Source organism: Corapipo altera, unplaced genomic scaffold (genome assembly GCF_003945725.1).
Source record: "Corapipo altera isolate COAL_440 unplaced genomic scaffold, ASM394572v1 169, whole genome shotgun sequence".
In the NCBI taxonomy this organism is placed as follows: domain Eukaryota; kingdom Metazoa; phylum Chordata; class Aves; order Passeriformes; family Pipridae; genus Corapipo; species Corapipo altera.
In genome coordinates, this window is record NW_020884946.1 from 1,558,071 (window position 1) to 1,581,858 (window position 23,788).

The 23,788-nt window shown below is 49.2% G+C and overlaps 2 protein-coding genes across 3 annotated transcripts in view; both read right to left on the reverse strand.

Annotated features, from left to right (window-relative positions):
- Positions 1-533: 533 nt before the first annotated feature.
- On the reverse strand, positions 534-5,364 carry LGALS3 (galectin 3). Its single transcript, XM_027662550.1, has 7 exons — positions 5,307-5,364; positions 2,970-3,023; positions 2,820-2,842; positions 2,106-2,507; positions 1,860-1,948; positions 1,428-1,596; positions 534-788 (listed from the first exon to the last, which is right to left on the reverse strand). The coding sequence occupies exons 3-7, from the start codon at positions 2,835-2,837 to the stop codon at positions 633-635; spliced, it is 834 nt and encodes a 277-aa protein (XP_027518351.1). The 5' UTR covers positions 2,838-2,842; positions 2,970-3,023; positions 5,307-5,364; the 3' UTR covers positions 534-632.
- Positions 5,365-16,569: 11,205 nt separating this feature from the next.
- The window catches only part of MAPK1IP1L (mitogen-activated protein kinase 1 interacting protein 1 like), a 12,392-nt gene continuing 5,173 nt past the window's right edge, over positions 16,570-23,788 (reverse strand). The window contains exons 1-4 of one of the 2 annotated variants that reach the window (XM_027662554.1): positions 22,026-23,675; positions 21,040-21,067; positions 19,788-20,501; positions 16,570-19,337 (exon numbers count right to left, since the gene is read on the reverse strand). In XM_027662554.1, coding sequence (XP_027518355.1) covers positions 19,326-19,337; positions 19,788-20,501; positions 21,040-21,063 — 750 coding nt within the window. In that variant the 5' untranslated portion in view covers positions 21,064-21,067; positions 22,026-23,675 and the 3' untranslated portion in view covers positions 16,570-19,325. Of the gene's footprint in view, positions 19,338-19,787; positions 20,502-21,039; positions 21,068-22,025; positions 23,676-23,788 lie in introns of those variants that run through there. The other variant, XM_027662553.1, reaches the window with a different exon arrangement.

Consider the following 23,788-nt stretch of genomic DNA (forward strand, 5'->3'; position numbering starts at 1 on the left):
ACTCACGAGGTGAACTTTGCCAATAAACCTCCCCACCCTTGAAACCGGTCTGGACTCTCACAGGAGTGATGAGTGGAGAGGAGCACAGGGCTCGTGACCTGCTCCGTGGAGCACATAACACTTGTAGGAATTGGATCTCCCTTGGGAGGGAGGAGTAATCAGGGACACCCTGGTTTGGGACACCAACTGTGCAGATGGGCCTTTGGAGCAGAGAGGGGGGACTTTTCCAGCCACAGTCTAATGGAGAGATTTTCCTTCCTCCACCTCTGAACCCCCTCCTGAAATACCTCGTTCTGGTCAGGCTCAGAGGCTCTCGAGTTATCCCTGTTTTGCAGTGCTTCCTAGAGGATTGCTGCCCTAGTTCACAGGGCAGAATGCCACAGGCTGCTTTCCCAAGTGCTCCTGCCTGTAGAAATCAAACTGCTCCTTGTTGTTCCTCTGTCTCTACAGCAGGAATTCAGCTCCTTCCCCAGTTGAACTCAGCTGGCCCGGAGGGTGTCGCGTTTTTGGAGATCTCATTGAAAACAAACTTTACCTGTGAAAACGTTTTATTGCTTCAAAGAAGTCACGTGAGAAGGCACTTTTGTTACACCACAAAAAGAGCACTAAGTGGGCATGGAGTGCTCCCCTGGCTAAATCATGGTGGGCACGACGCTGGTGAGGGTGATGTCCCCCGCGATGCAGAGCTTGGTGACCTCGTTCAGCCTCTTCTCGCGGAAGTTGTACTGCAGCAAGTGAGCGTCATTGACGGCCACCTTGAAGTGATCCACCTCACAGAGGATTTGGAGCTGAAATAAAAAAAAAAAAAAATCAGCCAGAAAAAAAAAAAAAAAAAAACACGTTGGATTTGTTCTAGGAGAGGTTTTAAGCCACAAACTCGAGCGGGCTGGCACTGGCTGGAGGCTGCTGCCAGCCGAGTCCAGCCCCGTGGCATGTGGAGGAGCTGGTGCGGCAACTCTCAGCTGCAACACCAGTGACCTTTGCCTTCCCCAAAACTCTGATGGGCTCTTCCTCCTCCGTGTTTTATCCCACTTTCTTCCTCTTCCTGACTATGCCAGTCACTCGAAGCAGAACTCAGAGTAAACCTACTCTGCAGGAGAAAAAACTCAGGAATGCCAGTGGGGAAAACACATTATAGAAACCTGTCCAACAACTGCTGCAGGACAACTGCACAGGAGGAGGATTTCACAATCCATGGGAATAACAGAAGTGGGGCGGTGCAGAAGGGAATCAGAGTGCTGGGAAGGTGCTGTAGGACCTGCTCTGCTGGACAGCCAGGGAAGCACATGGGGTGGCTGCCCCAGAGGTACCTCTGGGAGCTGATTCCTGCGCAAAAGCATCGAGGGCCTTACATGGATCTTGTTGCCCAAACCCTCCCGGAGCTACTGGCACACTGAGGCTGAGCTGGGATGGGGTTTTTTTAGTACCTTGAAGGGTTTTCCAGCTTCAAATGGAAACCTGGGAGCTGTCCTCTCCTCCTTCCCCCAGTTTTCATGGAACTTTGAATTGCAGACGATGACTTTCTTGTGGTCTTCGTTGAAGCGAGGGTTGAAGTGGAAGGCAACGTCATTCCCTCTCTTGAAATCCAGTGAAAACCTGCCAGGATGATAATGGATTCACTGCTTTTTCCACAAAAGCCCTGGGTTCTGTTAAAAGGCTTCCCAAAAATAGCAGAAAGGAAACCCCACACCCCCTGTTGGGCATCAACAGGGCATTTACACACCTTATTTAGTGTAATATTTGATGGTACACTAGAGAGGTGTTATTCAGGAATGGAAAGCAACTTCCAGCCCCCCATGCTCCACCCAGCAGTGCTCCATGGAAAGCCCTTCACCCCCAGTGCTGGACACCCCCAGTACCTGTTTGGATGGGGATTCACAGTCCCAGTGATGGTGATGAGCATCCGAGGGGCGAGTCCTGTCTGCAGGGGCAGCTCGAAGGGGACTCTCTGGGAGACAACAGGGATTTTGTGTTAGCAAAAAAACATGTCAAAAGCCAAATCCCACCCCTGCCATCCCCCAGACAGCCAACCCCAGGTCCTTCCCACGGCCAAGCAAAATCAGGCACTGAAGACAGAAACCCTTATAATATGATGGAGCTGTTACCATTGGAGGAGCTGGTCCTCCCTGTGGAGGAGGAGGCCCAAATCCAGGGGCACTGGGTGGTTGTCCTGGGGCAGGAACCGGCCCAGGTGCTGCTGGTCCTCCAGGGAATGCTCCAGGTGCTCCCGGTGCTCCTGGATACGCTCCGTGTCCTGCTGGTCCTCCAGGATAGGCTCCTGGTGCTCCAGGATATCCTCCTGGTGCTCCAGGATATGCTCCTGGTGCTCCTGGATACGCTCCCGGTGCTCCAGGGTAGGCCCCTGGTGCTCCAGGGTAGGCCCCTGGTGCTCCGGGATACGCCGGGAACGCCCCAGGGGCCGGTGGCTGGTTCCCCCAGGCCGGCCAGCCCTGGGCTGGGTTGGCACAGGGGGCTGGGTTGTTGCTGTTGGACAAGGCATCAGATAACTGGGGACAGAGGGAGAGGAGCAGGGTTAGGTGGGGAGAGTCATCCTGGGATCAGGTTGAGTTCTCCAACATCCATCCCTTTTTAGCCTGCAGCGTGTCCCAGGGCAAGAGCTCGACTCTAAACTGCTCCCCAGGGGAGTGCCTGGGCTGGGGTTTCCAGAAACCAGTAAGTAACTTGATGTAACTTGAGTGGATTTTGGGATTTACACGGGTTAGCAAGGACATGTTCCCATCCTTTCCAGAGGTTCCTACTTCAAGGCAACACTCCAGGCCTCCCCCCCCCTTTCTTTTTTTCAAGAAATCCATACTCACGGAGAAACCGTCCGACATTTTTCCTGAAACAAAAGGACAGAGGGTGTTTCAGTCACCTTTGACAAGCACCATCCGAAAAACAGAGATTTTTGAAGAGACTTACAGTTTACAGCAGCAATTGTTGGAAATTGTAAAGTTCCCATCACGTACCTGCCTGTCAGAGCCGAGAGCTCCGGTGCCACGGGACAAATCCTGGTCGGATACCTGTGGGATAAATGGGGGTCACTGCCATGAGCAGCCTGAACACTCGGGGGTGAATCCAGCCCAGATGCTCTCAGGATAAAACCCACCACTGGACTTACAACACTGCCAGTGTTATTCACTTCCCCAGCCCTGAGGCACCATCCGGGAAAAGATTCCCATGAAAAACAGAATCCCTGGGGGGGGCTGAAGCAGGGAACAGGAGCTGTGTTGGGGCTAAAAATCCAGCATAGCACATCAGAGACATGCAGCCACCCCACAACATGCAGGGTGGAGGCCTGGAATGCTGAGAGGAGGGTGGCAGCCATGGATACAGGTCCCCTTTCTCCTCTGGTGTATCCACAATTTCTCCATACTGGCTGGAGGGCACCAGAGGAGGGACACACTGGCCATTCCAGGCCATGGAATAAAAGCTGCTTTACAAGTGTTATGAGACCACATCACTGCAGGGCCAAACACACACCTGCCTGTGCACAGGAATAGCCTGAGCTGGGTTCCTCCCATCAAAGGGAGCATTCATAGCAGAAGAGGGGGGTAAAAAAAAAAAAAAGGGAGAGGCAGAAACAGGGAGAGAAAAGGAAAATTCCAAATTGGAAACAGAGAAGGCAAATTCTCTTTGAGAGCAACATTCAGATGCACAAAGCTCACAGCAGATGTGGCTGCCCGGCCTCAGGAATAAAAAAACCCCAAGTTTCACAACACACAAACAACCCCTTTGCCAGTAAAACACTCATTCTCCTGAGCCCATGGGGTTTTTAAGGCAGCCTCTCCACCAGCATCCAGCAGCCCGGAGTGTTTGGGCAGCCTGTATCTTCCAGGGGTTTTATTTGCCTTCTGGGTTCTTTTCAAGCCTTTGGCTTTGCCATTGGTTTGCCAGGTGGAGCTGGGGGTGCACACAGAGCTCCTGACAGCTTCCCTGGGATGGATCCAGATGGGTCAGGTTTGCTTGGTGCTGCTCTGATGAAAGTTCCCACATGATCCCCCTTTTCTCCTGCAACCCCTCAGGGAGAAGTAGTTTTGGTCCCTTCAGCCCTAGTGGGACAGGGTGGCAAGAGTGTCATGTCTCCCTGGCCAGGTCTGGGATGGCCAGTTTGGTATTTGTAACCAAAGTCTTCAAAACCCAGTAATCCTCTGCCACCAAACGGTGCTGCCAGCTTGGAGCCTGGTGGTGACCCTCTTCTCTGTGCCACTGCAGTACTGGAGCCCTTGGATACAGCTCTCTGGAAATGCTCCAGTGGGTTTTTTGCCTGCTGCCACGGGAAGGGGTTTTCTTCCACCTTCTTCGGCAGTGCCTCAACAATGTATTCCATAGAATGACAGGATAACTGAGGTTGGAAAAGCCCTCCAAGATCGCTGAGTCCAACTGTTCCCCCAGCACTGCCAAGCCCACCACTGACCCATGTCCCCAAGTGCCACATCCACACGGCTTTTAAATCCCTCCAGGGATGGGGACTCCACCACTGCCCTGGGCAGCCCGTTCCAGTGCTTGATAACCCTTTTGGTGAAGAATTTTTTCCTAATATCCAATCCAAACCTTCTCTGACACAACTTGAGGCCGTTTCCTCTTGTCCTGTCCCTTGTTCCCTGGGAGCAGAGTCCGACACCCCCCCGCCCCGGCTCCACCCTCCTTTCAGGGAGTTGTAGAGAGTGATAAGGTCCTTCCTGAGCCTCCTTTTCTCCAGGTTGAGCCCCCCCAGCTCCTCCTCACCAGACTTGTCCCCTAATTTGCAACAGCATTTGGGCAGCCGAGTCTGAACTCCCTGGATCTCTCCCTCACAGTTCTCTGAGCTCTCCCCGACCCGAGGGCGGATCGGCTGCAGGGAACATCCCACAGCCAACGTCCATAAAACACCCCGAGTGTTCCCTATATTCACACCAGGTGGGAAACCTTCTGTTTGGGAAAGAACCACAGGTTTTCTCCCCGTCGGCGCTATTCCCGCAGCGCCTTTCCCGGGTGTGTCCGGGCGTCCGCAGCCTCCCGCGCACCGACACTCCCTCCCACCCCTCCTCGTGGGTTTTGGGGCACGGGCAGGGCCACCCCGCACCCCGCGAGTCGCAAACAGCCTCGTAGCTGCTTAATAGTCCCCACACCACCATTATCCCGAGCATCCCCCAAAACCACCAAGGGCTTTCTGTGCATCCCGGACGGCCGCCCTGGGAGGGCACGCGTGTCCCACCTCCCACTCCCAGGGAGACGAGCGCACCCTCAACCCATCCTTTTGGAGGATATGTGTGCCTTATCCCCCCAGAATCCCCCCGGGATGCCCCCGGGGCCCATCCCCTCACCTGCGTGCGGCGGCTCCCGCGGCGTCTCTGGGCTCCCGCACCGGGACACGGCGGGATCCACCCGCAGGGGCGGGGATGGGGCGGGCACCGGGAGCGGCCACCCACGGGGTGCCCACGCCGGGGAGACCCGTGACAGCTCGGGGGCATCGTCTTGTTTCCCTTTATCAGGCGGTGACACCACCAAGGGCGGGGAGAGGGGGAGGAATCCACAGGGAATCGCTTGGTTTCCTCGTGTCCATTCCACACGCGGCTTGATCCCATTTCCCTGGGAGATTCCCTCCCCACCTGGAGTCACTGCCCGGTGTTTGTTCCTGCAAGAGATTTGTCTGTGCATGTCGCGGCTCCACTCCCCCCCCCTCCCCCTCAGCTTTAGTAAAACACAAAATTGGCTTCTACACTTTGAAAGTTTTCTGCTTCTCTCTGAAACTACCAAAAATAAAATCCGAGAAAAAAAAAAAAAAAAGCCTCGGGGCTGGCAGAGGACGGGCTCTGGGAAGCTGTAAGAGGCAGCTGGAATTTCAACAAGCCCAGTTTTATTTGAGGTTGAGGGTGAATCATCTCCAGTTTGCTCAATGGGCCCCACAGCTTAAAGCAACGGAAACGAAAAAGGTGGTTTTGTGCTGCAATTCTGATCTGCTGCACCCTGCTCCTGGGGGAAGGGAAGGAGAAGGGGAAGAGAAAGGGAAGAGAAAGAGAAAGAAAAGAGTTAAATGGAATGGAATAGAAAAGAATAGATTTCGTTTGGAAGAGACCCACAATGATCATCTAATCCACCTGCCTGACCAATTCAGGGCTGATCAAAGTTCATTAAGGGACCCACCCTTTAACTGGTGTCATTACAGGTGTAGAAACTGCTCCTTCAAGGCAGCAGCTGAACTACTGGGTTTAGCTGACACTGCAGCTGATATTCAAAAAAAAAGGGAAAGTCTGTTGACTTTGGTCTAAATGAATTTTAGTATAAATTATTCTGTTTCAGTTCTGCTTGTCTAAAACATTGGGCTTCAGAGATAGCAGCCTCCTCTCCACTGGGGCACCAGCCTGGATTTTAACATCCTTCAGCTTTGTGTAATACTTGTCACAGGGATTCAGACCAAACTTAAGTGTGTAAAAATGTCTGTGGGAGTGGTTGGGAATTAAGTATTTCAGGGAATTAAGTATATATTAATATGTTATTATATTAATATATTGTTATATATTATATTTTAATGAAATATAATATATTTTACTATAATATTAATATAATTATTATATTAATATATTAATATATTAATATATATAAAGTATATATTCCTTAATTTCAGGAATTAAGTATACATATTATATACTTAATATATATTAAGTGTATTAGTGTATAAGAAATATACTTAATCAGGGAGTGTTTCTTCACTTGCCTCTCACAGCACCCAACCCACCCCACAGTGAATAGACACCACGATGTCTTGGGGGGTGTTTTAGGGTAAAGGGACCCAGAGAGGATTTAAGCCAGTTCTGCTGAAGGATCCCTGATAAATGGCGTGAGGATCTGGAGCTTCCTGAGCCTGTAACACCGGTAGAAGGAGATCTCTCTTCTTCAAAAGGACCCTGCAAGTCCTTGTGCCAGCACCTCCCTAAAACAGCCTTTCTGAGAGGACATGAACCAGGTGCACAAGTGGATTAAAGTGAGAGGCACCAAGTGTTTATGAGCAAGTTTTAATGGGACAAGAGGAAACTGCCTCAGGTTGCACCAGGGGAGGGTTAGATTGGATGTTTGGAAAAATTTCTTCACTGGAAGGGTGATCATTGGACAGGCATTGGAACTGGCTGCTCAGGGCAGTGGTGGAGTCCCCATCCCTGGAGGGATTTCAAAGCCATGTGGGATGTGGCACCTGGGGACATGGGTTAGTAGTGGCCTTGGCAGTGCTGGGGGAATGGCTGGACTCGATGATCATAGAGGGCTTTTCCAACCTAAAAGATTCTGTGATTCTATGGTTTCAGGTACTGGTGACTTCTGCCTTCACAGACAAGGCTGTCCTTAGTGCACAGCTTTTTCCCTTCCACCCTAAGACTCCTCCCAGATGTCTTTGGTGAGGGAGATTTCAATCAAAAGCCTCTATTGCTATTTTCAGGATTTCACTTGAATGCTCCAAAACTTACCAAAAACGTTTGCCTGGCTTTTTTTCCAGCTCCAATGCCATAAACTTTGTGCTTCCAGTTATGCAGTAGACACATGGTATTAAAAAATTATATGACCACAAGCCAGTGAATACACAAATCAAAATGTGAGCTAATTCCTTCACTTAAATGAACCCAAGCTGCAGTGAGGACAATGAGTGAGGTCGGATGGGGCTTGGAGTAACCTGATTTAGTGGAAGGTGTCCTTGCCCATGGCAGGGGGTTGGAATGAAATGGGCTTTAAGGTCCCTTCCAACCCAAATCATTCTGTGATTCAGCATCCACGGGGGGGGGGGGGGGCAGGGAGGTTGCTGAGAGCCCTTTGCACGCAGAGCCAAGACGTCCAAGGATGCCCCCACGTCATCTGAGTCACCCTGTGGTGACTCACACGGCCTGAGCGAGGTGTGGCCACTGTGGTTTTACACTTTTGCCTCTCGGGATTGGGAAAAGCGAGCAGCTGGTTTATTGCCAGAGCTCTGAGTGGGCAGGGCAGGGCAGGAACACCCAGTGATCCCATCCCTCACTCGCAGCGTTGGGATGCCCGGTCGAGCAACCCCGGGCTGGCTGCTCTTCAAAAGTGGATGAAGAATTTAGTCATGCCTTAAAAAATGGGCATATTCTGTGGGTTTGAATTTTTTATTTTTTTTTTTTAAGGCACTCCTAATTATCCTGTTTGCTTTAGAGACTCTCAGGGTAAAATGCAGCCCCGCTCAGCGCCACAGACAATTTAAAACCACGAGGTGGGAGATGGAGGGCCCAGGGAGGCAGGTTGGCCAGAACACCCCATTCCTTAGGGATGTGCCCTTCACTGCAGCCAAACGCAGTCTCTAAGCACAATTTTCTTCCCCCCCATTTTAAAATGCCCAGCACTTATCCAATAGCAAGGGCTGAGTGATATGTAACGTTGGCTGGGTTTGGCTGGGGGAGAGTTAATGTTCTTCCCTGGAGCTGGTAGAGGGCTGTGGTTTGTGTTTCTGTTTGAAAGAATTTTGGTAACACAGGGATGTTTTGGTTCTTGCTGAGCAGTGCTTACACATGGATTCTCTGCTCCTCGCCCCACCCTACCGGCAGGGAGGCTGGGATGGGACACACGTGACTCCAGCTGGCTGATCCAAGGGATATTCCATGCTGTGTGGTGTCATGCTCAGCATGTGAAGTTGGGGTAAGAAGGAGGAAAGGGGGGATGTTTGGAATGATGCCGTTTGTCCTCCCAAGTCACCGTTGCATGTTGGATTCCTGCTTTCCTGGGGATGGCTGAGCCCCTGCCTGCCCGTGGGAAGCAGGGAATGAATTCCCTGTTTTGTCCACTTGTGGGTGGCTTTTGCTTTCCCTATTAAATTGTCTTTATCTCAGCCAATGAGTTTTTTTACTTCTACCCTTCCAATCCTCTGCCCATCCCACCGGGGTAAAGCGAGCAAGCGGCTCACAACAAACGGCCTCAGAATCATGGGATCACAGAATTACTGAGGGTGGAAAAGACCTGTAAGATCCAGCAATTAGGCCAGAGATGAGCTAATTATCTCAGTTGCACAATGGCCTCAGGGTCAGTCCAGGACTGGGGGTAACTCACCCACCAACTCTGGGTCCCCAAGGCACTCAGGCCTCGACCTGTGGTCACGTATAAATGAGTTTGCAGTTCCAACTCAGAATTATCCACCCTTCACTTGGTCTCAGTGCCCTTTATGCTGACTTACACCAGGAGTTAGTGTCTTCTGCATCTTCTGTTCTTGTGGATACTCAGTCTCCCAGAGGCAAAAGACTCCACCTCAACGGATAATCAAACTCTGTGAAGTTAAATAACCTTAAAGCAGCAATTTCAAACTATTTAGTGGAATTTGATAACCAGAAAGCTGCTCTTCTCTGTTTGATCATAAATTAACTTGAAGAAAATCAAACTAGAGGGCAAGAAGCTCGATGGCACAAGAGACCCACTTCCCTTCACAGAGCAGAACAACCCACATCCACATGATTGTCTCAGTCTCATGATTTTCTGTGGCCTGACTCGTGTTTGGAGCTGGCAGCACCCCCCCTGTGCAATGTTTGGGCTGCAGATCTGCCACTGAGGCCGAGCTTGGCACAATCTCAAAGTGTTAAACTCGGCCATCATCTCTCCTTCCTCCCTGTGGGACATCCCAGGCTGGGGAATGGGAACAGTGACAATGCCACCTCCTTCCTCAGAGCCAGGAAAGACGTTCCCAGTGCCTCAGGTGCCTCTGTGGAGCTCCACACTGCACCTCCCCCAGGGGTTATTGCACTCTCAGCCCCGCATTCCAGTGGCTGAGTCACCTCCAACTCTCCTCAGCAATAAAAAAGGGCATTGCTGCAAAATCAGGCAACAGGAATCTTCAGGAATCTCCTGCATGACCTGCCAGACTTGTGCAATGTCCTTCCAGGACTTCTGAGAACAGGGAATTGAATGGCCCATTCCAGAGCTCCCTTGGCTGCACCACTCACCTCCCCCTCTCCAAACATCACCTTGCCCCAGCACTGGTGAAAAACTCCATGAGAGGAAGGTTGAGACCTTCAGTAACTCAAGTTTGATGGTAAAGAAAGGCAAAATCAGCTGATAAAGAGTCCAGATCTCGCAGCCCCACCCCTGCTGCTCACATGTACCAGCAAGTCTGGCCTCGCTTTCTTTATCTTCCTTTTATTCTCTCTTTATAAAGCACAAAGCAAAACTCCTGCCTTTGCAGCTTCCCCCTCCTCCTGGAAAACAGGGGAGTTTCACTGGTGTGAAACTGCAGCTCATCCAGTCCCCTCTGGCTCTGACCCTGCCAGGAGAACAGCAAGTCCAGTCCATTCTGCCCCAAAAAGCTTCACCCAGCTCCTAACCCTGATGCTGCAGATGAGCAAAACCCTGCTACAGTTTGAAGCTTTTATATTATTAAAGTTGAAGAAATGAGAAGCACTGTGGTGCTGGTCTGAGCACTAAGTTGCTTTTCAAGTGTTAAATGAGTCATGTAGCAAATTGTGTCAACAGAGATTTACAAAAGTTCTCAAATCCCCCACCCCCCACCCCCCCCCCCCCCCCCGGCTCCAAACTTCACAGTAATTACATCCTCCTCTGCTGCACAAACCTCTGTGCAGACTGATGCCCAGAGGTCCTTAAGGAGGATCCTTCATCCAAATGTTATTAAATAACTGGATGAGAAACTCCTGCAGTGACCCCAAACTCCTGAGCAGACGGGGTGAAACACCCCTGGGGCTTCTTACCATCAAAACCCGAGGTCCTGGTGCTTCTCTTGCCCACTCTCTGTGCTTGCCCAGAGACACAACTGACCCATCCAACCTCACAGAAACTCATCTATCCTAAAAAGCCCAAAGGAATGGTGCTGTGCTGCAGGAGGGGATCGAATCAGTTCAAACCAACACCCACCAAGGGGAGGGTGAACCCCAGTTGTCTCTTTGGGTGTAGCACCCAGAGATCCAGGAGGCAGGTGGAGGGCTCACACAGCCAGCTTGTTGCCTCCAGCTTGTCCAGATCCAGCTTTGCCACGGGAAAGATGCTCCATGAGGAGAGTAAAACCCCTGTGTGACACCACACTGAGCACACGGGGCTGGGAAGAAAATATGAGTGTCAAAGAAAGCCAGGACAGCTCAGCCTGTCACCAAAGAAAGAGAGAGATATGTTTGCATTATTTGTGGCACTACAAACAACATTTAGGACATCTCTGATGGGACATGCAGAAAGCTGCAATATCACCCACTCTGAGGAGTTTAAAATAACTTTATTACACAACAATCATAGACTCATCGAGGTTGGAAAAGACCTTTGAGACCATCAAGTCCCACCTCAGTGGGTGGCTTTTGTAATAGCTCGGGAGAACAGGAGAGATGGAAAGGGAAGAGCTTTGCAGGAGTCCCTTCCCTTCTTTCCCGTTTGCAGAGCACAGAAATTCATTCTCCTATGAAACCTTACACTAAACAGGGCTCAGATTTAAACCCCATGCACAGTGTTTGTGTTCCTCCTGCAGCAGTCAGACCTCAGGCAGCGCAATAAAGCACATGCAAAGATGCAAGAGAGTCACTGAAATGTTGTTTTCCTCATTTTTTTTATCAAGTTCAGTGTTAAAAATAATTCATACGGGATACAACCATCTCTGCCTGGAGGCCTTGCCAGGGGAAGTGGAGCAGCAGCAGTGCCCTCTGCTGATGAGCAGGATGGTGGAGAGCAAAGTCCAGAGGGACCACATCGGGCTTGGCTTTTACACAGAACTCACCAGCTCTTTTTTCCAACATCTTAATTTTTTTTTGGCCTGCTCAGAGCGGGTTTTGCTCGGTGTCTCTCCATTCCCACTCTCTTTTTAGCAGCTCCTTACTCTGACACCCAGGAGAGGAGCATCAAGGCAAGGATCACAACCAGGCAGCTCAGACCTATGGATGTGATCACCCTCGTCTTCCAGGTTACGTGGTGTTGCTCACACTTGGTCTTCCAAGTGGGAAAACAGGACAAAATCCAGGTTGAAATGCAAACATGAAAGCCTGAAGTGGAAGCTGCTGAGACTTTGGAGTGCCTGAATTAAAAACTTCCAGGATAAACAACTCTGTCTCCTCGAGGAACTTCGATGAACTCCTGCCTTACACAGCCCAGTGTCCAGTGAGAACAGCACCAGGGTATTAAAGCATTAATTCTTCCCACTTTCAGCAAATTTTAAGTTATTCTACCACCTTCTCTGTGCCAGAGGGTGTTGCCTGTAACTGATGGGAATACAGGCAAACTGGAAAGCTGGGGATTCACAACCCCTCTGAACCATTTCTGTCACACAAAGCACTATAATATAAAGCTTTTCACATCATGCAAACTAAGCAGGTTCTTGTGAAAAGGTACCATAGTACAGTTTTACTTTTAATTATCCTTTAACAGCTTAGTGAAGTGGAGCATCCTGATAAATGCCCCTTGTAGCAGACACTGGGTTCCCACCAGAAGCCCCAGATCTACCCCAGGACAACACTGCATTCATGAGCCAGAGGAATCACAGAATATCCTGAGTTGGAAAGGACCACAAGGATCATCCAGTCCAACTCCTGGCCCTGCACAGGACACCCCAACAATCCCACCCGGTCCCTGAGAGCTTTGTCCAAACATTCCTGGAGCCCTGGGAGCCTTGGGGCCGTGCCCACTGCCCTGGGGAGACTATTCAGTGCCCAACCACCCTCTGGGTAAAGAATCTTTTCCTAATATCCAACCTAAACCTCCCCTGACACAGCTTCAGGCCTTTCCTCATTCATGCCAAGCCCAGGAAGTCACGAATGAAATAAAGTGTCATTTGTCACCTTTTGAATTTATCTTGAGAAGGGCTAAATTCCATGTTTGCTTTTAATCAGGCACAGAACAAAGTGAATTTCTTAAGAGCCATGGGGTGATTCTGGTGGGAAGGAACACCAGGAGGTTCCTAATTCCCTTTTGGAGCAGGGCCAGATCTAAAGCCAGCCTGGGCTGCTCAGGTTTTATCCAGCTGGCCTTCAAAGCCTCCAAGGATGGAGACCACATAACCTAATGTTGGATTGTCCTCAAGGGGAAAGTTTCTCCTTGTTTCTGGTCCGACCCTCTCACTTAAGCTCATCCCATCACCCAGACTTGGCAGCACCACGAGCTGGTCTTTGCTTTAGAACACGGTCTCCACCCCGAACAGGAAGTTTTCCTCTTAAAACCTAAAAGTAATTCCCCCCATTTCACACTGAGGACCCCAGCTCCAGCCTAAATGTCACTGGGAACAGTGACAGTAACAGGACAAGGCACAGCAGGGTACCCACAGAATGGCTGGGGCTGGAAGGGACCTTAAAGCCCATCTCATTCCACCCTTTGTCATGGGCAGGGACACCTTCCACTATCCCAGGTTGCTTCAAGCCCTGTCCAATCCGGCCTTGAAAACTTCCAGGGATGGGGCAGCCACAGCTTGTCTGGGCAAAGGTCCAACCTTTAATAATTTAAACAGCTCATGCTCTCCAGGATCCCTCTCTAGCTTAAAGAAATGAGTTCCTCTGAGGAGCAGGAAACGAAATGCTGATGGTGGAGTTGTGCTCCTGCTCCTCCTCTGGATGAGCTTCCTCCCTCTGACAAACAGCCCAATCCAAGGCTCTCCCCAAGGCCATGGCCCCACTCACACCACTCTGCAGCAGCCTTGTGCTCTGCTCCACTCAGGGTTAAATCCAAGAAGGCACCTGTCTTAGAGGTAACTGTGGTGGTGGCAGAGGGAAGAGGGGGAGCGACAGGGAGATGTTTATCAAGCCATCACCGCTGCCAAGACAAATTCAGTGACTGACAGCGCAGATTGATGCAGGAGTTTGAGGGTTCATTGCTACAATAATTGCCTCCCCTAATCACAAGTACACGAATCTGCAAGAGCAGGGAAGATCTTGTGCAGACAACATGAGGAGGAGGTGTGCCAGTGACTGCTCAGCACAGCCCTTCCCTGCCGTGAGAAAGCTGGACCACAGGCTTCGTGATTTTATCTCCCCGCCTCTCATTTAACAGGGAGGGTTCCCTTTGGAGAGTGATAACAGGGAACTGCAGTGCTCTACTGCTACACTGACTATCCCTGCTCACTTATCTGGGTGTAACTTGTAATTTAGCTGTATCGTAACTCATGATCTGCTGCACAGAGGATACAAAGTCCTGGTTCTCCTGCCTTCCCTGTCATCAAGTGGGACAACTCGAACAATCAGTGAATCTCCGAAACAAAAGTATCACAGAACCATGGAATGGTTTGGGTTGGAAGGGACCTTAAAGACCACCTACTCCACCTGCTCTCCATGGGCAGGGACACCTTCCATTATCCCAGGTTGTTCCAAGCTCTGGTCAACCTGGCCTTGGGCACTTCCAGGGATGGGGCAGCCACACAGGGAAACCTGCTTTCAACATCCCTGAGAGATCCTGCAGGGAGAAGTGACCAAACAGATGTTACCTCGCTGTTACCAACTTACGAGCAGGGGTGTTTTTAGTTCACTCAAATTCCACTGAACTGTGAGAGCAGAGGGGAAGTTACAGCAGGTGCTCCCGCTACAGCTACCTTGGAAATGGGAAAACTGGACCAATACTGAGTGAAATATGGAAGTATGATATCCATGGAGCCATCACCCCTTTTAGACCATGACCCTCAGTACCACGAGCTCTGCCCAAGCAGCAGCACACACACAGGGATCCACAGGGATCAGTGGCTCTGGGTGGAGCTGGGGCAGTGAGTGCAGAGCACACCCCCGGTGCCACAAATACCTCCATCCACCCACGGAGCACATCCAGGTCCAAGTCCACTCGGGATCATTCCCCAGGGGTGAGCACACCCTGGTGTGTAACGCGGTGACAGTTATTCCTCCAGCATGGATGAGCTGACTGGAGGCTTTATATGAAAGTTGGAACTTGCATTTCTTGATTTGCCAGATGACACCCAACATGCCAGTGCCTGGAGAACAACAGCTGTTTGGTGTGTAGGGAACTGCACCCCAACAACTGGAATTTTGTGCTTAACTTAGAAACAGGCAAGCCAATATTAATGAAAATAGGTATGGGACATTTCATCCTTCCTTAGATGCCAAAGGGTTCTCACAGCACAGAGACTCAGGGCAACCTTCCCTTTAAGGGGGAAGGTGTCCCTGCCCACGACAGGGGGGTTGGAATGAGATGATCTTTAAGGTCCCTTCCAATCCAAACCACTCTGTGATTCCATGGTCGCCACCCCTCCCTCTGGACAGTGTGGAGGCAGTTTGGACAGGCTGGTCAGTGAACCCATGGCAAAGCCCGTGCACAGAAATGGGTCTGGACTTGGCTGCAGAGACTTGGGGCAGCTGCCTTCACAACAGGAGAGCAGAACTAACACATCCTACACCGTGGTCTAACTCTGCACTCACCACTTGGCAAGACCCCCTGGAATGGTTTTTCCAAACCTCTCCTAAGAATTATGTACATAAATATCACTCAGAATCATTGAATCATTAAGATGGGAAAAACCCTCGGAGACCATTGAGTCCAACTGTTCCCCCAGCACTGCCAAGCCCACCACTATCCCATGTCCCCAAGTGCCACATCCACACAGCTTTTAAATCCCTCCAGGGACTGGGGACTCCACCACTGCCCTGGACAGTTTGTGCCAATGTCCCACCATTCTTAGAGTGTAGAAATTTTCCTGATATCCAATCCAAACCTCTCCTGGCACAACTCAGTGTCGTTTCCTCTCGTCCTGCCCCTTGTTCCCTGGGAGCAGAGCCCAACCCCCCCCCCCAGTTCCCCCCTCCTGTCAGGGAGTTGCAGAGCCAGAAGGTCCCCCCTGAGCCTCCTTTTCTCCAGGCTGAGCCCCCCCAGCTCCTTCAGCTGATCCTCCTAGGACTTGATCCCCCCTAAAATATTCAATCCAAGTGTTTTGCGTTTGCAGGGCACCAGCAATTAACACAGCTGGATCAGGATGCCCATGTTTCATCTCTACCAATGCACAGGAGTTGCAGAGACAACTCATCTGAGGAATCCAGAGGAATGGAGAATCCCACAGCTGAAGTCAGGATAAAGCACTGGGCACACATTGCACTGTTCTGTTCACAGATGTAAGGATCACTTCTGGACCATGGTCTAAGAAGAGCTTGTTCTCAAGCCTTCAAGTGGGTAAATAATTTTGTTTCCACTCTTCACTGCTGCCATTTTTACCTCCCTGGGAGGGTGAAGGTGTGAGCAAAGGCAGCAGCACTGGCCAGCTCAGTGTGAACTGCCCTGCAAGCCTCTCTGTGGAAATGTAATCACGAGTGATGCCCAAACTTGGGAGTTCACATCAATGCCAAGTCCTGGAGTCTGTGTTATCCACCCTATCCCATCAAACTCCTGACAAGTGTATAAAAACACCGGGCTGGGGGTCACTTACCACATCCACGTGGGCCAATCCAGCACAGGAATTGTTCAGAGGCAGGGAAAACACACACCAGACTCTTCACAGGTGAAAAACAGTCCCACTCCTCCTCTGGAACAAGCAAGACCAGATCCTTTCTCTCTTAATCACTAAAGAATTTGTGAACATGCAACACCTGAGGCTGACATGCTACACCAGAGCCATGGTCACATCCACATTTAATATCCCTTTTTTACAGGCTGCAAAAATCACAAAAAAAGGAAGAGGAAAAACACTCACAGAAGTCAAGTAATTCTGATTTTATATTCAGGCTTTGCAAAATCAAGGATGTCCTATTTTTACTATTCATTCAAGGCAAAAGTCTACACAGGCATGTCAAAAGCAGGAATTGAAAAACAGTGAACACAACAGTCTTGAAAATACGTTTAATGTCTAATCTTATACAAAAGTGACAGCATTTTCAAAAAAATATCAAATCCTGTATTTATAGCTTCTCACTATCATACAGCAATATTTGTTTCATCTAAAGAAAATACAGCAGCAGGTGATAATCTATACTTTAAAGATGTGATTGCTTATATTCTGTATTGTAAACAAATGCAGTATGTCAACCTCAAAGCACAAGTCAAAACGAACTTCTCAGCAGTTGAACTCAAATGATGCATAGAAATGTACAAATTCCATTGCAAAAGCTTCAGGCCAGAAGTTGCTCACACTTGACATAACATGTGATAAAGTTACTACACGGTATATAGTGACACCTTGAGTTTTTACACAATAGATTAACAGGAAATACCCTTTTCACTGCTATGCAAAGAACTCTGCTCACAAAAACAAAGGGGTTATGAAACAGTTTTCATGACCTCAAGAAATACGAATATACATTGAAAAACATCCCATATATATTGAATTTTAGCCTAAATGTTCCAGTAATAAATCCTGCCTATTTCAGGAAGAACCTAGAAGTCTAGTTACTTTTACAAAACCCCTTTCCAAAAAGCATTACTTGCTACTTTTGCTTTCCTACCTCTTCCCATTCCCTGCAGAGACATACGGCCAGTGCAATTCCAGCTGGAGTGCTGCTACTGCATGATCCATTCATTTGGAATAAATGTGTTTTCATTACATTGATTTATACTCTAAGGCTGCAGGTATCAAAAAAGCACTTCAGCAAATGCAGTCCATGTTTCTCATGTTAGTTTTTAGTTAGTCTTGCCAAGATCTAAGCCAAGACTGCTTGGGGGGGGGCAACTGGGGTTTGTTTAAAGGTTAGTGGAGACTCGTACTTTTGGTTCCTATTCCTAAGGTTAAGTTGCTGGGTTTTAAGTTGAAATGTTAAGTATTTTTGTTCAGCTCCAGTATTGCCTTCCTAAAACAAAAAATGCACATTCCTTTGCTATCAGTTTTCATGACATTAGATTAAAACAGGCATAGCTCAGCTGGCTGCTTCCTCCTGCACAAATACTGTAGGATTTTGCCATAAAGGCTACAACTACCAACAAGAGTCACCACCAGGTCAACCCACGTGTTTTTAAGATGTCCATCACATGCATGCGGGAAGCCACGAAGGTACTGGAAGAGAATTAAACTCATTTTCACAGTTCCATGATACAAAGACTCCCTAATGAGCTACCATGTGAAGCGAAAATCTGTTCCTAATTCTACCCACAGAGGCTAAGTTAGGAGATCCCCCAGCTGGGGATGAAACAAACTGTCTGTGGCCCAAGCCCAGGCCATGAAGTACCACCAAGAGGGCCAGGACTCCTGGCTGACACGTGGCTGTGTCTTGGCAAACCCCTTGGATGTGCTTTGCACAGATATGGCAAGAACACGAAAACTCACGGCAGCGCCCCTTCGGAGGCCGGGGGGGCAGCTACACAGCAGTGCACAGGCTTCCTGACATTCAATCTCTCCCAAATTCCACTGACTCCGTGAGGTATGCACACACCCAGGTGAGAACAGGGGGCTGCTCCCAGGATAACATCCAGCAGAGCCCCAAGGAGAGACCCCCCCTCGTCCTCAACAAGGATCTCTGTAGCCGACGGAACCGTCGTGCCAAAAACTGCTGGGAAGGGGATGGTCAGGGTGGGTTGGTTTTTTTTTTTTCACCTTTTAAGCTCGAGTTCAGTTTCCAGGGATCCGAAACAGTCTGCTGGGTTTGCACAGCCCAGCAGCCAGGTCAGAATTTGAAATGACTAGAACCCAGGTCAGAAACAGGGAAGTACCTACGAGGGGATCGGTTTCTCTTTACACGGACCAAGCCAAGCTTCCAACCACCACAGAATGAGAACTGGCAACGGGAACGTCCTCATTGGCATGCACAAAAACTCACATTTGCTGATCCAAAGTTAAAACTGCACATCCAGGTTATTCCACTTGCACAGAAAAGCCTGTTTGGGAACACCAACCCCCCGGTGGCTGACAAGTCACACCGAGGGTCTCAAACGCGGCTCCTTCTCCTCCGTAGTCCCAGACTGAGGAATTGGTTTGATTATGTACAAAATGCTGAGAAAAACCTCGGAGTTCACATGCTCTGTCTCGTTACAGTTACTGTAGCACGTTCAGGAATTAGGTTTCTTGACTAAAATGTTGAAACACCTTATTTATTGACATTTTAGAATAACCTGAAAATAGACAAAATATGACTATCCATCCGTTCGGTCGCCAGCACGAGCCTGGCAACAAGACTTAAAGCATTAATGGAAATTTAAGAATTAACTTTTTTTTGACTCCATGGGCCTGATTCTTTACAATCCTTACACGGCAACTCCCGTTTTGTTTTTCCAAGGAATGCTTGCAAGGTAAGAACCACAGATGTTAGTTGATTTCTTCTCTTTGTAATTCACTTTATTAAACCGAACAATTACGCCAGCATATGAGCAAGGTAAGTTGATGTAAACTGCTCCTTCATACCTCAGATGCACATACAAGAGGCAATACTCTTCATAGCCCCAAACATTACTGAAACAAAAACTGTAAAAATCTCTGTAAGTAGTGGATGAAGGTGGAAAACTACAGTATTTTGTTGCCCAGAATGTGTTCAACGGTAAGGCTGCAAGAGACAATAACTCATGGTCAGTACAGGCTTTTCACACAGCAGTTCATTCACAGTTATAAATATTCTTAATTAAGAAGAAATTCATGCTCATAAATTTGTTACCCTCTCCCTGTGTGCCTTAGAAGCAACCTCTCTAGGTAAAAGAGACTGCAACACTTTTTATTTTCGAAATTATTACAAGGTTTCCCCTCTCCCCCCCTTTTTTGGCTTTTAGAGGCTTTCCAAGTAGTGGAAGAGCACTATAATGAGAGACATGCCCCAAAACTTGACATAATATCACTATTCTAGTATATATAATCTTTAAGAAGTTGGCTGTTATCCCACTGACTACAGGAATAACACAGGTGTGCTCAAATTCCTTACCTGCACTAACAGGTTTGTGCTACTGAATTATAAAATCGAGTATTAATTCAGAGTAATTCAAGATCAAAACTAAATACTCACATGGGGACCACCAGGCATTGACGGAGCACCAGCAGGACCAGATGGCACTTGAAAAGGATTAGGGGGCGTAGGATATAGTCCTGGAGCTGGATATGATCCTGTGGGTGGAGGAAATGGCCCTGGCGGTGAAGGTCCCCACGTTCCAGGTGGGACCGTGCCCCACGGCACCGTCGGCGCAGCCCCTGGAGTCTGGGTAGGAGCGGAATATGGCCCAGGGGGTGGATATGGCATGCTGGGAGCAGGATACTGCCCTCCCATTGTTGGTCCCCATGCTCCGGAGGGCATGGATCCCCATGGCCCAACAGGAGCAGGAGGCGCAGCTGGCTCTGTTGGACCTCCGTAAGGTCTTGGAAGCTCTGGAAAGGGCATATTTGGTGGCGGATACTGCCCTGGCGGGACAGGACCTGGCACAGTTGGGGGTGGATATGGACCACCAGGAGGAGGGCAGGAGGGTCCGGTAGGAGGAGGAGGAAATGGAGCAGGCGGTCCCGGGGGCATTGAAGGATACATTCCCGTGGGAGGAGGTCCGAAGGGCACGCTGGAAGCGGATGTGTTTGGTGGCAGTCCCGTCGGTGTCATAGGGGGGGCGCTGGGGTTATTCCAAGGGTTGGAAGCCGGCCAGCCCTGCGGAGGCTGCCCGGGCTGCTGGCCAGGCTTGGAGCTGCTCACTTTGGAGGTTTTAGCAGGCGACTGGTCTGGTAAAGCATCTGCCAACTGGAAGACAAAGCGCCGGTGAGAGCGGAACGGCGAGAGCGGAACGTGCCGACCGGAATTCCCAGCTGCAGACATCCCGCCCACCGCGTGCCCAAACGGGAGAAGAAGAGCTCTCTGTGGCTGCACAGACATGGTTACATTCATCCTTGTGCAGGTTCTGTCACTAAGGTAGCACAGGGCATTCTGACATGCCACAGTTAGAAATCCAAGGACAAAAGGCCACCTACCACACGGAACAACAAGCAATTGCAGCACAAACCTGGGAACATTTTCCTATGTTTCCATTACAGCTACTCTGATGCCTTTAAAGCACAGCTCCGTTGTTAATGTCACAGAAGAGAACCCTCGAGGCACCCAGCAGCTTCCAGTGTTTAGTCCAGGGATTGCTACATTTACCCAGAAGGAAAACACCGCGACTGCAGAACAGAGGAAATCACCTCTCAGCTGTCAGCTCCCCTTCTCCTCCAAAAACTATGTCAGCTTTTAGAAAGAAGGAACACAACTGGCTGATCTTCAGGAAAGAAAAACTGTTACTTACCGAAAAATCATCAGTTCCAGACATTGTGCTGAAAAGTAAGGTAAGATAAAGTGAAATTTGTTGAAAATAATAGAGGTATTTTTAAGCAAGAGTTCACGAGACGCCTACGCTGGTCTCGCTGGAAGCACGGGAAGCGCTGAACTGGCAGCACCTCTTGGTGCCTTGGTTTTAGTGACTCTGGCCCACACCAGATCCAAGCTTAGCAGTGTCCTGTGCCCAGGGGAGGCTTTGGGGATCCCCTGGGTACAAGGTAATGGAAATAAAATATGCAGGGATGGCTTGGAAGCATTCCAGGTGTTTTCTAAACTGGGATTCGGAAAAGGTACGGCAGGATTCTTGCAGGTGGAGTCAATGCATCTAAACCAAAACATGATTAAATCACAGAACCGTGGAACGGTTTAGGTTGGAAAAGACCTTAAAGATCATTTAGTTCCAACCCCCCTGCCAAGGTCAGGGACACCTTCCACTAGACCAGGTTGCTCCAAGCTCCAAGTCCAACCTGGCCTTGAACACTTCCATGGATGAGGCAGCCACAGCTTCTCTGGGCAACCTGTGCCAGGGCCTCACCACCCTCACAGCCAGGAATTCCTTCCCAATATCCCATCCAATCCTGCACTCTGGCAGTGGGAAGCCATTCCCCTTGTCCTGTCCCTCCAGGCCCTTGTCCAAAGTCCCTCTCCAGCTCTCCTGGAGCTCCTTTAGTCACTGGAAGGGGCTCTCAGGTCTCCCTGGAGCCTCCCCTTTTCCAGGTGAACACCCCCAGCTCTCCCAGCCTGGCTCCAGAGCAGAGGGACTCCAGCCCTTGGAGCATCTCCATGACCTCCTCTGGACTCACTCCAGCAGCTCCACATCCTTATGCTGGGGAGCCCCAGAGCTGGAATCCCCACACAGATCTTATTGCCAGAAATGAAAGAACTACAGTTTGCTGATGCTTTATCCTCCAAGTGTTCCACAAAACACTAAAGGCAGGGGATGCTCTTATTTACCTTCACTGGCTCCAGCAGCTGACCACAGACCTGGCAAAGGTGTCATTAACCTGTAACCAGCTTCCAACCCCTCCACACTTCCAAGCAGCACCGAGAACAGGAACCACTGAGCCACGTTCTACCTTTTCATGAAGGTAATTACTGCACTTGGGGCTTTCCAGAGCTTCACCACACTGATCCCTGACTGGCTCTGTCAATCCTGAGGAGCCACACAAAAGGGCAAAGTTCTGTTTGGTTTGACTGACAACAAACACTGACTAGAGGTGAAGAACTGTTAAAAAGGTGACCAAGAGCAGGAGAAATGGGTGGACACACCAGAAAGTTTTAGGGGAGAGTGCAGGAGACAGAGAGGAGCACAAGAGGAGGAAAAATGCAAAAATATAAGTCAAGAGTACAAGCACTACCACCAGGCTGATCCCTGTTCTCCCTTGCTGATGGTGAAGATGTCACTCCTAACACTGAGAGGGGTCTCAGGGATGGAGGCTGGGGCAGACAGCCCAGATCAAATAGGTTTATAAGCTCCATTAGGTTAATGCATATGCACATTATTTGCATTATGTGATTTATACAGTCTCCTCTGAAACTGCACTGTAAGTTTATTACTACCTACACAACTTCCTAATATTAGGACAGTTCTGGCCATTTAGCTCAGCATCCCATTTCATCTTAACAATGACCCCTAGGGAGGAACGAGAGCAGGGATGGCAATCACCCCAACACTTCCATGATTCCAAACTCAGACACTTCCTAAGTTACAGGCAATTTCTGTGGAGTAACAACCCTCCAATAACTCATTTTTCACAAACGTGTCCAATCACCCCACTTGGATACGGGGATGTCCCATATCCCTGCCTCAGTGTTGTTCCTAAAACACCCACTGGCAAGGAACTCCAGGGGCTGCTATTTGTTGCACAAAAAGGCACCTTTTTTTTTTTGCTCTAAACCTGGATTTTACTGGTTTCAGTTGTTGCTCCTCCAATCTTGCAGCTGAGGAAATCAGCAAGTCTGTCTGTACCCACCTTCCCATGCGGATCATTATCCTACAGATTTTTACCACCTTCTTTCAGCTGCCTCTTCTCCAGGCTGAGCTCCAGCTCATTCCACTGACCCTTGTGCAGCAGCTATTCCATACCTTTTCATTATTCCCCCTGCCTCTCTTTGAGGCTTTTCCAAGTCTTTTGTATCTCTTGGGATGAATGACCAGAAAAAAACCACAGAGAACTGAAGATGTGGGATCACCATTGATTTATACAGTTTCATAGTTATGCCCTGGTTTGTCTCCTATTTCCTTCCTAATACTTCTTAATGCTCCATCTGCTTTTTGATCCCTGTGGAACTGACACTTCTGTGGCAGTATTTCATTCCCCAGTGTTAAGGGTCAGCCCATCATTTTATATATGAAATTATATGCACCACTCTACATTTATCTACTCTGAATTACATCAGATTTATCACCACTGAATTACATCTGCCAATTTATTACCTAATCCTTACTTTCCTGAATGGCTTCCTATCAACAAGACACTGCTTGTCCTATTTCCCAAGTTATTTATGACCACAAGGAGCAACCCAGACCTCTTTGGAAGCACAGTGAACTTTTCAAGTTATACCTAATAATTTAAATAAACCTTTCAAGAAACACACCTAATAATTTAAATAAACCTTTAAGAAATACCCATTAATTTAAATAAACCTTTCGAGAAATACCCATTAATTTAAATAAGCCTTTTAGAAAATACCCATTAATTTAAATAAGCCTTTTA

Bases quoted from the DNA above. Each gene is read 5' to 3' on its own strand.
- LGALS3 (XM_027662550.1), bottom strand. The intron at 1,949-2,105 runs GTAACAGCTCCA...GTTGTCTCCCAG, and splicing joins GAGGACCAGCTCCTCCAATG to AGAGTCCCCTTCGAGCTGCC. The intron at 789-1,427 runs GTACTAAAAAAA...TTTTTATTTCAG, and splicing joins AAGCTGGAAAACCCTTCAAG to CTCCAAATCCTCTGTGAGGT.